The sequence below is a fragment of the Symphalangus syndactylus genome, chromosome 2 (assembly GCF_028878055.3).
Source record: "Symphalangus syndactylus isolate Jambi chromosome 2, NHGRI_mSymSyn1-v2.1_pri, whole genome shotgun sequence".
Lineage (NCBI taxonomy): Eukaryota > Metazoa > Chordata > Mammalia > Primates > Hylobatidae > Symphalangus > Symphalangus syndactylus.
This window is the reverse complement of record NC_072424.2, coordinates 78,299,140-78,313,498: the sequence shown is the minus strand read 5'-3', so window position 1 is coordinate 78,313,498 and position 14,359 is coordinate 78,299,140. Positions and strand designations below refer to the sequence as shown.

The following is a 14,359-nucleotide window of genomic DNA, read 5'->3' as shown; positions in this document are numbered from 1 at the left end:
CTATTGCAAGTGTAGCTCCTCTGCAGTCTCTGGTACACCAAATTCATCACCTCAGAATACACTAGATTGGTCCTATCCCCAGACCCAGCAGACTTGGCCACTTCATTCCTTCTGCCTAGAATGCTCTTTCTCTCTTCTCCAGTCCAAGCTTCCTGTTCAAGGTTCTGCTCAAACATCAGCTCCTCTAAGGCCTGATTGTCCCCCAGGCCTCCGGTCACTCAGGCTGTGGGCCCTCTGCCTATTCAGCACTGTCTGTTCAGCTATGTGGTCATTATATCTGTCTTTAGGCCAGTTGCTCCTGTTGGACTTCCTGCTCCTTGAAAGCAGGGTCTGACTCGTCTTGTCTCTGCCTGGACTGAGGCCTTATTCACAGAGATAGAGACAGTGAAAGTCTTAAGACTCTCCTTCATGGAGAGCCTGTCAGTTTGATGTATCAATGTAAACTTACACACACATACACCCTATGGCACTACTCTGTGGACTTGCTCCTTGTAAAGCCTCTCATCTCCTAAACGCCTCCTATCCTGGACTCTTTCCAGAGTCACTGGCCAGCTTTCTTCTGTCTACAAACTTTAGACTGCCAGCCCTTCCAATATTGATGCACCAATGCCTACTGCACTGCTATTCCCAAACGCTGCTATTACTCTTTCCATTATAGAACACATAGGCTGTGATTTTTCCCCCTAGAACTGTGTGTGTGTGTGTGTGTGTGTGTGTGTGTGTGTGTGTGTGTGTGTGTGTGAGAGAGAGAGAGAGAGATAGTGTGTGTGTTTTATGGATGTATTTTCCTTGTTCGTTTCAGTGGATCCTGAGTCTTACAGGGCACTAGCCTTGTCCACCAATTACTCTGGATCTTTCCCATTGGGCTGCATGCCCCAGATGTTTACAAATTTTGAATGAATAAAAGGGCTCATGTGGCTAGTTTTCTATGCCCTGTTTCCTGCCAAACCTGCTCCACTCCATCTCTCTACACTTTTGGCTGAAAGTCACTAACTTCTGTCCTCCTGCTCCCATTTCTCCTGATGGCCCAGAGGGCTCTCTATTCTCTCGATTTGTGCCTCCCCAGACCCTGGATGGCTTCATCTTCGTGGTAGCCCCAGATGGGAAGATCATGTACATCTCGGAGACAGCCTCGGTCCACTTGGGTCTTTCTCAGGTAGGTGAGTGGTTCACATATCCCACCTGCAGTGTTTACAGCCAGAGCTGGAAGCAGGGGTAGGGGGCTGGGTTGGGGGCTGGATGTGCTTCTCTAAACCTGGAGCTGGACATCTCACAGCTAGCAGGAAGACTCTTAAATGGTTCTGGGTCTCTCCATTTCTCCACTTGCCTTCTCCTTTACCTTCCACCCTAGGCCCAAACAATGGCTACTTTTTTGAGTCCCACGGCAAGCCAGACCACATGAGAGGAGGTTACATGCTTATTTCATGATATCTTTATCAGAACTTTGCCAGGGAGCTGCTGCTGCTGTTGCTACTACTACTATTACTACTATTATCATTATCATCATTATTACTGCTACTTTTATTATTATATAGACAAGGAAGCGGAATCTTAGATAGGCTGCAATAGGTAGCAAGAAGCAGAGCTGGCTTTGGAACTCAGGGCCAATTCCAGAATTCTGGCTGCTGTCCTCATGGTCCTGCAGAACCCCTGACCTAATCTTTCAGTCCCTTCACCGGGCATTGCACCGCCACGGGGGCGGCGACATCCTCCTCTTCACAGGTAGAGCTGACCGGAAACAGCATTTATGAATACATTCACCCGGCAGACCACGACGAGATGACGGCGGTGCTCACCGCCCATCAACCCTACCACTCTCACTTCGTGCAGGGTAAGGTAGACACGTGCCTGCGACGCTCAGGCCCATCGCAGTCCGCTTGTGATTTTTCCCCAATTAGTTGTGGCAGAGACGCGTGCCGTCCCAAGCCGCCGATATCACACATCCTGAGCTTCCCTTCGTTCCTCTCTCCCAGAGTATGAGATCGAGCGCTCCTTCTTCCTGCGGATGAAGTGCGTCTTGGCCAAGCGTAACGCCGGCCTCACCTGTGGCGGCTACAAGGTGCGTAGCTGGAAGATCTGCTCCGGGTGGAGTCAGAGAGGGCGGGAAGCGAGGAGCGTGCGGCGTGGGAGGAATGTCCCTACCTCTGGGACTACCCGCGAGGGCACCCCCAGCTTGCGTCGAGGAGCCGCAGGCCAGGACTCTCCACGAGGGCCACGGAACTTTGTGAACAGCTGGGGACTATGCTTAACGACAAAGTCTGACTGGGTCCCAATACTGAGTGGCCGCGGGGGCTATGAACTTGTGACCCGTAGAGATGGGCCTTTAGGGTCCGTAAGGCCTCTGAAGGGGCGGGTAACTTTGGTGAATCCCTAAGAGTTTATGCATAGCGTTACGTAAGAGGTTAGAAACCAGAGCTTTAGTTCGAAGCTATGGGTCTCACGTTGAATGTCGTTGAACGTCATTAGCAGGTTTCAGGGACCTACTTCGGTATTCGGATGCGTTAGGGTTGGTGGGGCCAGGCCTCTGCATTTTTTACGCGCTCCCAGGTGAGTTCAGTGTGGCTGTACAGTCACTTTCTTAAGACACCTTAGAGCACCAATAACTTTGGATTCCTTAGTGCATGGGCGTGGTCAGCACGGCTTTGGGGCTAAGTAGAGTTTCAACATGTTTCAACCCCTTCTCCACCTTTTGGGGGCTCTTCCTACCTGTGGCTGAATCTCCCTCCTTCTCCCTCTGCCTCAGGTCATCCACTGCAGCGGCTACTTGAAGATCCGCCAGTACAGTCTGGACATGTCCCCCTTTGACGGCTGCTACCAAAACGTGGGCCTGGTGGCCGTGGGCCACTCGCTGCCGCCCAGCGCCGTCACGGAGATCAAGCTACACAGCAATATGTTTATGTTCCGCGCCAGCCTGGACATGAAGCTCATCTTTCTGGACTCCAGGTGGGTGGGCAGGGCCGGAAAGGGCCTCTCCTAGCCTGAGGGCGGCCCTGCTTAGTGACTGAGAGCTTTCCGTCTATCCTATGAGCCCATTTTGCAGATGAGGCGACTGAACCTGCCCTGGAAAGTGAGGGCGGACAGCTAGGTCTCAGACGGCTGTAGAGGGTGCGTGGGGCGGGGGGGGACATCCCTGCACCCCCGCCTGCATTCATTCTGCAGGGATTGCTCTCCTCAGGGTGGCGGAGCTGACGGGGTACGAACCTCAGGACCTGATTGAGAAGACTCTGTACCACCACGTGCACGGCTGCGACACCTTCCACCTGCGCTGCGCGCACCATTTGCGTAAGGCGCCACCCTGCCCAGTACCCAGGCAACCTTGGCGCGTCCCCCTGGTTAGGGGGTGGGGGAGCCACGATTTAAGTCCCTTGCAAGAGGACAGGTGGGAGCCCAGGGAGCCGGGTGGTGGTGGTGTGTGAGGCCTCCTGAGGGACTGCTCCGACACTGGACCCACCTAAATTCTCTAACATCCGCGGGCCGCTAATATAGGCGGAAGAAGCATTTCTGGGCGAAATACATCCCCCTCCCCCGGCGAAGGTATATTACTCTCCTATTGGTATTTTTTCCCATCTGTGAACCACGCTACAGATGAACAAAAACCAAGGCTGGCGCTCACTTGCGTTGACTCGCCTGGCTTTTGATACAGCTTTGCTTTGAGCGTAATCTCCCGGGCAGGGATCGTGAGCGCCAGAGCTCAGCTGCCCAGAGCCTTACTTCCGCAGTTAGAAAAGCGAATCTGGAGGAAATCCCCCAGCTCTACGTGTTCCTCCCTTTGCTAATGGTGAAGACATCTAGCCACCCCTGTATTATCCCTAGAAGGGTGACCGGAGGGCTCGATGCAATAAAACGGGACAATCAGTTTCTTTGGGAATTTGCCTGTCGTCTCTCTCTCCTGCCTGGTGCGGTTATTAGGGCCCACAGGGGGCCCTCAATTCTCACCACCAGGGATTGCATTTGGGACCAGTCCCGGGCAGGCTGGTTCACCACCATCTGCCTCCTGTGTCTCCTTCAGTGCTGGTGAAGGGACAGGTGACCACCAAGTACTACAGATTCCTGGCGAAACACGGCGGCTGGGTATGGGTGCAGAGCTACGCGACCATCGTGCACAACAGTCGCTCCTCCAGGCCACACTGTATCGTCAGCGTCAACTATGTCCTCACGTGAGTGCAAGACTGAGACCCCTTCACCCACCCCAGGCGACCCTGCTCTCTGCGAGGGTGCGGATGGCGGCACGGCCAGGTTAGACAAGGCTCGGGCCACGGGGAATGCCATTTTGACCCTCGAGTGCTGGCTGCGCCAAGAGGAGGCAGGTCGAACACTTTCATCTTTTTGAAGAGGCTTTCTTCGTTATATTCTGGAGAAAGATTTAGGAGTTTTTCCGTCACAGTCCATATTTGCTTTCTTCTCTTTCTTTTTCTCTCTTAACCTTTTAAGCGAACTCTGCATTAAATAAAACTTAATGCGGCAGAAAGAAAGAGAGAGAGAGAGAGGAAAGGATCCAACGTACGGAGGCATTTATGGTTAACAAACAGGACATCTGTTTCATTTTTTCAAATCTGGGGTTTGAAGTTCTTAATTTTAACCAGAGTCTCCAATCAAAGTTAAGAGTTCTGAGAGAGTGGTTTCCTCGCTGAACCACAAAGGGGGCTTAAGTGACCAGGAGGATCTAAGGGACCCAAGCGAACGCTGCAAGTCTTGGCCGGCGCCCAGGCCCCGCGCGGGGTGTAATTGCTTCACTGAGTGAGGAGCGGAGCTCTGGGTGCCACCTGCGGGCGCGAATGACAGGGAGGCTGCAGAGGCCTGCATTTGCGCCTTATTGTTTCTGGTTGCCAGTGTGGCCCTGCAGGCTGATCACGTGGCCTGGTGTGTGGCTGGTGAAGAAAGCGTGTTCTGTACAATGTTTGTGAAAGTTGAATTGCTTAGGGTTGAAGCCTTTATGAAGAACTCTTTTGTGTGTGCTGTTGCGCTCTCCCCACCCTTTTTTTGGTAAAGGTTGAAATTCTTGTGATTTTAGGGGATCTCATGGGTTGTTTACTTTGGAAGCTGGAAGTGTTGACACACCAGGCACTTAGTAGAATGCTATTTAGACATCACGAAGTTGGTGAAGGGGTGCTATTTGGAATCAGACTATACTATAGGTGATAAGGACTAGATTCGTTTCACGTTGTTTTAAATTGCCAAATTAAAAATGTAGTAGTTGGAAATATTATGCTTGGCGGTAAGACTATTTATTCTGTGTCTTGTTTAATAAGAAAACTTAATTCAATAGACTTAGAAAATGAATTTGGCTTAGATGAGGATTCAACATTCAAGAATAGTAGCTGGCAATTAAGAATAATCTTCTAATTTTTTTATCTTAGTAAACAGTGTTAATATTATATAGTTCTTGTAATATCAAGAAGGCCATGTATTTTAATACAAAACAGAAAATTTAACAATATTTTGGGTTTCATGAAACCATCAATTTTATGAATACAGTTCTTCATATTATTAAAATAAATGTAAGAGAGAATAGCAAAACATAATACATAAAATAGGCCCCTCTGTGAAGCAGTAGTATTAAAGAGTGAAAAATTATGTCTGCTTACCATGGAAAGGAAACGGACATTCTTTAAGAAGGTGCTTTGTATGTCTGAGACATCACAAGCATTACACATACACTCTGTTCTCTGGTGGGTGCCTGTGGTTAGTAATCATTTTTTATCAAACAGCAGGGTATATATTCACACAGACCCATATAAATGATCCAAATGCAAGTTAGACCTCCCAATGGGTAAACTTAATTTATGTTTGGAGTCATTTTGAAACATTCTGTTTTGTTTTCTAGTAGATAGGTGTACATTTTTTCTTCTGTTGATTCTGTCATTCCTGACTTTACATACTCCTCCAGAACTGTATAATTAGATGATCAACTTTACATCAAATTTAAAAAGATGTAATGAGGATAAATAAATGATTAATAGAAGGAAAAAGAGCACGGTGCACACTGTTAAAACATTTTATACCTCTGAATGAAAATAGAAATAAACACACAGAAGCATATATACACAGCACACAAGATGAAAAGCTGAAATTGATTACCCTTTTATGAGTCTCAGCTTCAATTTCTTGTAGAAAAATTCTTATGACAATTTTTATAGCTGCAAATGTGGAAATTGCTTTAGATGAAATGTCATCAAGTGGCTCTGTGTGTGTTGACAGAATTTTCATAATGAACAGGTTGCAGTTTGTTTGATGTGCATATCACACATCTGGCTGGAAGTTACTAATTTACATTGTCTTAGCAAATTAAATAGATGGCTATTGATTCCCCATGGTTGTAGTGAACTACCACATACATTTGTTTTTTAGGGCTACTTCCCTATGAAGCCTGAGAATGACAAGTGAGTTCTTTCTAAATATACCACCTCAAACAAAGTACTTAAAACCACAAGCTCCCAAATAGTTTGACATGCCAGATGTTTTTCAAATTTAAACTTTTCAATAGCGTACATTTTAAAGGGATTTTCATGTCATGAAAGTAGAGATTTTTAAATAAGCCTTGGTCAAATGAGGTTGTGATGTTTTGGCGGAGGAAACATTCGTAAGCTCATTGATTTTCTAATTTCCTGATTTATTGCTGAAGTTAAAATATGCCTAGAAAATAAGTTATTATTATCTAACAAAAGCAACAATGAGTTATTTAGCAACCTTGTTTTAATAAGCAGTTGCAATAGGGCATATAGGAAAACTGGATGATTTTAGAGGCAGGTGGTACATGCCTTGGTGCTTTTTACTGACTTTTGTATGCCCACAATATGTTCTGAAAATCTGGAGAGGAGAGTGAGAAGATACTATGATTAAATTCTGAAAATTCCCTTAGTTTCTCTAGGTCTCCGAGGTTCAGTGAAGCTTCTATAGCTCTTCATTAAACCCTCGCTCCAAAACAAAAGAAAACTAAACAAAACACTGATCAGTTCATGATTTTCTGTAAGACACACATACCCTGTTAACTTTACATATTTAAAAAAGATTTTTCTTATAAGTTATGAGTATCCTCAGGCTTTGAAATAAGTGTTAAGTATGACAGGCCTTGCTCTTTGGTTATTTTCAAGAGGGTAGGTGAATGGAACTAGTGTCTAGTAACAAGGATGTCGGGGAAAGTCCAGAATATATGGAGTATACTGTGTAAAGACCTACGTGAGTTTTCTTGAGTTCATATTTTCTTGAGTTTAATTAGTATTATTAATTATTCATAGCCAGTTCAGATGGAAAGCTTTAGTTTTTAATGTAAAGAAAATTGAAAATGTAGAACACCTAATAAACTATGAAAAACAATTTCTAAGAAAATTAAGAGTCTTGGTTCTATTTATGTTTTTAGACTACATATATTTTTAAAATAAGAAATATTCTGCCACTTTTAAAGATAACCCACTAGAGTATAAAATTCCTATTTAAAAATATTTTAAGACATAAACTTTGCAAGTAGAAAAGTTGAAAGCGAAGTAAATGAATATCCATATTCACATCATCTACATCCAACAACTGTTAATATTTTCCTATATTTGCTTTATATCTCTCTCTACCTATATGTGTGCCTATTTTTAATGTGTATTTTTTTCCTACTAAGTCACTTCAAAGTAAGCTACAGATATCATGGTGCTTCATCCTTGAATAGCATTTTCCTACATAGCCACTGTACCATTTATGATGACACATTTAAAATGTTAAAAATTATTGTGTGTAGAGCTTGCAAAAATATAGTTGAGAGCTAGTTTACTGGTGCCGTTAAAAACAATCTGCCACTAATGTTCGTCAAGTACTCATTGGTGTGTGATCTCAATTAGGCTGATTGATAGATGATATTTTGTGAGGAGACTTTCGTAGGATAGAAAGTTCTAAATGATACTGTATTTTAAACTAGCTTTCTAATAAGACTTGCAAGCTAATACAATTCTGATATTATGTCTGGAAAGTAAAAGAGAGAGAATAGATTTAGGGAGTAATTTGGAAATTTTGGAATCAGACAGATTTAACATCTCAACTTCTTTTTCTTAGCAAAGATGGCTTCTCTGCTTACTTATTTTCTAAGTTTAGGATGGAACATTGCTTTCCTAGAAAATCTCCTATGGTGTTTTAGAGTGATTCACTGAACATATATGAGGAAGTAGTTTTCTGTGTTAAAACTTCTATTTCTGTGTTACTAAAAGCAGAACAAATAGAGACAATTTATATTGGTAGTGTATGTAACATTTGCTGTCTACTAAATACCCCTTTTGAATTCATAGAAAAGTTAGGCCAAATACCAAAGGTGACATACAGTACTTCTTTCATGTCAATGAAAAAAAAAGGGGCTCTATATTGTAATTACTGAAGATCCTATACTTTTTATTGTTGTTTGCATATGGTATGTTAACCACAACAATTTACCATTATGAGAACCACTGTAGTTCTTAGAATTAAAAAGAATTTTAAATGTTAACATACTCTGTAAATATAAAACCCGACATATCCTTGCCATAAAGTAGCAAACATTAAAATATGTTCATATTGCTTTCCTCTTTTAAGTACATTATTGGTGCTGGGTTAATTTGGGTTTTCAAATTTTTAAAAATTACTTATTTAAAGACCAGTGATATATTATTATTATTACTAGGAGTTTTTAGAGAATGCCTTAAAAAAACTTGACCAATAACATATATAGTTATTGAGTACATTTCATTTTCCTGGTTAGCAAAATCACTTTTATATTACAAAAATATAAATACAAACAATATAAAATGAAACACCTTTTCACTTAGCAAGCTACAGAAAATATAAAATAATTTACTCTCTGGAGCATTTGTATAGCCTTAATCTTTAGATCTTCCAAAATAATAATCATGCACTAATGTATACCCGTAAATTAGATTTGATCCTTAATTGTGTTTAATCTTTACTAAGATAATATTGAACATCAGAGTCACAGTTGTTCTTTTCAGATGATCTTTCATGTAACTTAATGATTATAAAAACAAATTGAAGACATATTTGTAGTAATACGAATTTTATAACTACCAAAACACTTAGTTAAAAGGAAGAGCTGGGAGATTTAGTCTCTTTTGAAATACATAATACCAGTTAAATACTCACTTAAATAATCTTATTCTTCATACATTTTTTCCTTATTACAGTATTTTATCAAAAGGATCTATATTTGGTTTTGAATTCATCTTTTATGAACTTACAGACTTTGTATTTTTTTAAACAGATGCTGAATGCATATCTGTTTCAAAGTGCTGTCACATTGGTTACCTGACTTGCTTCTTTGATGGCTCTGCACAGTGGTTGGCTCAGAGATTGCTTTTCGTATTTTTAGGTGTGGAAACTGAGGCTCAGATATGCTGAGTAAGTAGTGAAGCCAGAATTAAAAGCTGGTGTGTCATTCCTACTGCATCCTGCTGTTCTCTGTGTATAGGGGTGGAAGTGGAAGGTGGTTGTGGGAAAGATGTCTGGGAGACAGGGATGGATTTGAATGAGTGAGGCCTGTAGTGTTCAGCCCACAAAACTTCAAGATAGGCTTTGATCTGAATTCATGATGGAAGATTAAGAAGCTGCCTTTTTGTGGTTGCTTCACAAGGGTGCGCAGATATTGACATTTTCCTAGCTAAAATTTAGCTGTTCTGTCTTCTCAATGACATTCAATTAAGAATGTCTCATTTTTTTCCGAACAAGTTTCACTAAGGACATTTTCATTTTGTAAGAAGAAAATGTAGCCTGCAAACATTTTAGTTTTTTACTGAATTGCTTGGTTCTAGATTATACATTATTGCTATTACTAATTATTCTATTCCTGCAACCAGATTTAACATTTTATGTTTTTGCTAAACAAAAGAGTTAACCCAAATGTCAGTAGATTTGCAAACCAAGTCAGATGTGATGCAAATTGCCTGCTGTGGCAGGGGTGTATTTCTTACATGCTGTGTGTGTGTGTGTGTGTGTGTGTGTGTGTGTGTGTGTGTACATCCCCATGGGGATGGGATGGGAGGAAGGAATTGGCCCTTTTCTGCCTTTGAGAGAGAATGGAGGGGATATATGGCAGCAGGGGAGGCCCCCTGGGGGTTCTATTCAGAGGCCTGGGATAGAGAACTTCCTAGTATTCTTGGGGCTGCTGTGCCATTCTCTGGCCCCTTGGCACTGCCACTATCCAACTGCTTCCCCCTCCCCAGCCCTCTCTGGCCTCCACTCCTTCCACTGTTGTTGCCCTGACCTGAAGGACACTGATTCATAGGAGTTTCCCTTTAGGTCCTGGGTAGAGGCCAGTTGGTGTGTACTGAATGACCAGCCTGTCTACTTTCCTCTGGCTTTCTCTTAGTCTGGCTGTTGGGAAAAAAGAGTTTTGATCTTTGACTCACATTGTAGAAAAATACGGATCATGGCCTTATATGTAGGCAGGCATCCATCCATGCTATTGTGAATGGATGAAGAAATTCAAGGGAGGCTTTACTTGAACTCCAGAAAAACATGTTTTTGTCTCCTGACTTAGTCTACTCACATGGGAAACACTGTTATGTTTGATACAAGATGTGTGTGTGGTGGGGGGTGGGGTGGATTATACATATCTTCATAATTTAGTAAAAGGCTGCCACTGCTCTCACCTTAACCAATACTTCCTTCTCTGTTCTTGGCTTATGATGTCTTTCCAGATGAGCAGGTGACCATAGAATATTCACTGGAGTTGAAATGCTAGTGTCTGTAATTAAGCCTTCATGCAAAAAAGGATTGGTTGGAGTATAGATGAAAATTGGAATTCCTGAGTACCTGTCAATAGAGGAATTTAACATTCTGTCTTGCCTGAGGGAGTAAACTCCCTGACTCCATCTCCCTTTCTCCTGCCTTTGGCATTGCAAGGACAGGGACCTGGCGGGGAAGAGGGCTCCTCCTTGGTGGTCATGGAACTGGAAGGAGAAGTTACTTTGTAGGGCACTGACAATGTTTGGGGTCTTGCTGAGCCTGGGCCATCTCCAGAAAGAGGTATTGCACTACGATTGTGATTTTGTTTTTATAAAGACCCACAGTATCATTTTCCAAGTAATCTGTGAAACAAAGGCATGGGCTTTAGTGCCATATGGGTCTGGGTTAGAACGAAGACTTGACTACATAATAGCTGTGAGGCCTTAAGCAGATCACTCTACCTCTTTGACCCTCTGTTGCCCCATATGTGAAATGGGGACATTTGTACCCACCTTTTGGGGATTTATGGAGGATTAAATGAGATAATATATAGAAAGAATATAACACAGTATCTGACAGAAAGCAGGTGCTTAGAATTTCTTAGCTGTTTTTATTAGCTCTTGCCAATTATGTAATGTCAACTAAAACACTTTGAAAGAGAATTAATAGTTTTCTCCTTAACTTGACTTTCTGTATCCTCAAATCCATAAATTTAGGTGTTTATTTTCCCTTCCCTCCCCAATCCCTCAACACACAAACCTCCAAGTTTTGTGCTCTTTGTGTATGGTGATTTCTGCAGTTTGTTTAGGCTCACACTGTTTTTCACTGTAGTCTTGATACTCTAAGGGGAGTAGAGATTTCTATGTGGAGGGAGAAAACACAGCATTTACTGAGCACTTTCTTTGTGCTAGAGAGTGTGGAAGGTGTTTTACATAGGTTAGTTTCTTGGGGAAAAAGAGATCATAAGAAACTAACCAAATATCTAGGGTAATTTAGTTGGAATCAGTGTTTTGTCAACTTTACCAATGCTAGTAGCTGTAATTTAACGTGCATAAAACACCAAACACTGACATTTCTGATGGTGTTCAGTGGAGCCTTTTGTATATTCCTCATTGTTCTACATGGACTGAGTGTGGCTGTATACCAGTGTTTCACAGAGTATAGCAGATTGCAATGATTAATTGCATGATTACATGAAGTAGGAATCTTAGCATTTATCAAGCAGTTGACAATTTAGTTGGTGAAATAGAAGAGTTCCATTGAAATCTTTGAGAAGTCAGATTAGCTCAGTTTGCAATGTTAGAGTATACTTGCACCATTTGCTAAGGACACAGAATACAAAGGAGTTCAAAGTGACAGTGGAGCTATCAGGGAAAGGATGGAATTTTAAGGGTTGGAGGCAGAAGTAGGGTGTTTTGAGATGGGTCAGTGACCTATATACATTTGTCATGTTGTTCTTTTCCAGTAAGCACTCCTCGTAACACCATTAGTATCACTCTTCAAATTAGATTCAAACACTGATGGTCTCACTGCTCTTGTTTAAGCTAGGTTTTCTCTCTTTCTTTACATTCTTTACCTTGAACTTCATTGTTGAAACTGAGCATGTTTCTTTTTTAAAAATTTCAATAGTTTTTGGGATACAGGTGGTTTTTGATTACATGGATAAATCCCTCAGTGGTGATTTATGAAATTTTAGTGCACCTGTCACCCAAGCAGGGTACACTGTGGCCAATATGTAGTCTTTTATTCCTCACCCCACACAACTTTTCCCTGGAAGCCCCAAAGTCCATTATACCATTCTTATGCCTTTGCGTCTTCATAGCTTAGCTCCTATCTATAAGTGAGAACATATGATATTTGGTTTTCCATTCCTGAGTTACTTCACTTAGAACAGTGGCCTCCAGTTCCAACCAAGTTGCTGCAAAAGACATTATTTCGTTCCTCTTTATGACTGAGTGGTATTCCACGGTGTATATATACCACATTTTCTTTATCCACTCATTGGTTGATGGGCACTTAGATTGGTTCCATATCTTTGCAATTGCAAATTGAGCTGCTATAAACATGCATGTGCATGTGTCTTTTTCATATAATGACTTATTTTCCTTTGGGCAGATACCCAGTAGTGGGATTGCTGGATCAAATGGTAGCTCTACTGTTAGTTCCTTAAGGAATTTCCATACTGTTTTCTATAGTGATTGTACTAATTTACACTTCTATCAGTAGTGTGAAAGTGTTCCCTTTTTACCACATTTACACCAATATCTATTGCTTTTTGATTTTTAAATTATGGCCATCCTTGCAGGTGTAAGGTGGTATCTCACTGGGGTTTTAGTTTGCATTTCCCTGATGATTAGTAATGTCGAGCATTTCTTCATGTTTGTTGGCTGTTTGTATATCTTCTTTTGAGAAATGTCTATTTATGTTCTTTTCCTACTTTTTGATGGTATTATTTGTTTTTTCTTGTTGATTTGTTGGAGATCCTTGTAGATTTTGAATATTCGTTCTTTGTCAGATGCATAGTTTGCAAACATTTTCTTCCAATCTGTGTGTTTTGTGTTTATTCTGCTGATTGTTTCTTTTGCAATGCAGAAGCTTTTTAGTTTAATCAGGTCCCATTTATTTATTTTCATTTTTGTTGCATTTGCTTTTGGGGTCATAGCCATGAATTCTTTGCCTATATCCATGTTCAGAAGAGTTTTTCCAATGTTATCTTCTAGAATTTATGATTTCATGTCTTAGATTTAAGGCTTTGATCCATCTTGAGTTGATTTTTGTACAAGGTGAGATACGGTGATCCAGAACTGAGCATGTTTCATCAGGACTGGAAACTATTTTTTCTATATCCTCAAACCCACAAATTTAGGTGTTTATTTTCTCTCCCTTCCCCAGTCCCACAGCACACAAACCTCCAAGCTTTGTGCTGTTTGTATGTGGTGATTTCTGCAGTTTGGTCAGGCTCATTCTGTTTTTCACTGTTGTCATTGATACTCTAAAGGGAGCGGAGATTTCCATGCAGAGGGAGAAACGTCAGCATTTATGGAGAACCTTCTTTGTGCCAGGGAGGCATAGTCTCTTGCCTTTCCCAAATTGGTACTGATATATAATTATCAAGTTCACCCAGCTTTAGTAATAAATTTTTTTTAGCATCTAGACATACAACACCATTAAAAATTTTTTTTTGATATCAATATTCTGAATGTAAATCTTATTGAAACGAATACACTGTGCTACCATATGTATGATGGGTATATTTTAAAAATTATTTTCAGAAAGAAAATATGAGGTATATATTAGGACGACAAACACCAGCAGATTGGAGAAAAGGGAGGTTCAAAGTCCCTATACAGTTGGTTCCAGATTTGCAGGGTCAGAGAGTCTCATTTGATATTATAATCCTGCTGTTATTAGAATATGATGCAGTCTAAACCTTAGGCTTCTTAGTTGGATGTTTCAAACTCTGAAAAACATAGGAATGCATTACAAGGTATTTGAAAAATATGTTATCAAATAGATATCATAATATTTTATCCTGTGACATGGCATATTAGTTAGGAGGCTGGGCTCTAGAATCTACAGTCTATTGTCTGTTCCCTAGCACTGCCACTCATTAGCCCACTGACTATGGACAAATTGCTTAACTACACTATCTCTCTATTTTTACAAAATC

General features: G+C 41.4%; 1 protein-coding gene across 2 annotated transcripts in view; it reads left to right on the top strand.

Annotated features, from left to right (window-relative positions):
• The window catches only part of SIM1 (SIM bHLH transcription factor 1), a 78,229-nt gene that overhangs the window by 13,423 nt on the left and 50,447 nt on the right, over positions 1–14,359 (top strand). Inside the window, exons 4-9 of one of the 2 annotated variants that reach the window (XM_055259761.2) lie at positions 1,067–1,156; positions 1,723–1,831; positions 1,974–2,059; positions 2,744–2,943; positions 3,176–3,282; positions 4,010–4,157. In XM_055259761.2, the coding sequence (XP_055115736.1) occupies positions 1,067–1,156; positions 1,723–1,831; positions 1,974–2,059; positions 2,744–2,943; positions 3,176–3,282; positions 4,010–4,157 (740 nt within the window). Of the gene's footprint in view, positions 1–1,066; positions 1,161–1,722; positions 1,832–1,973; positions 2,060–2,743; positions 2,944–3,175; positions 3,283–4,009; positions 4,158–14,359 lie in introns of both variants that reach the window. The other variant, XM_055259751.2, reaches the window with a different exon arrangement.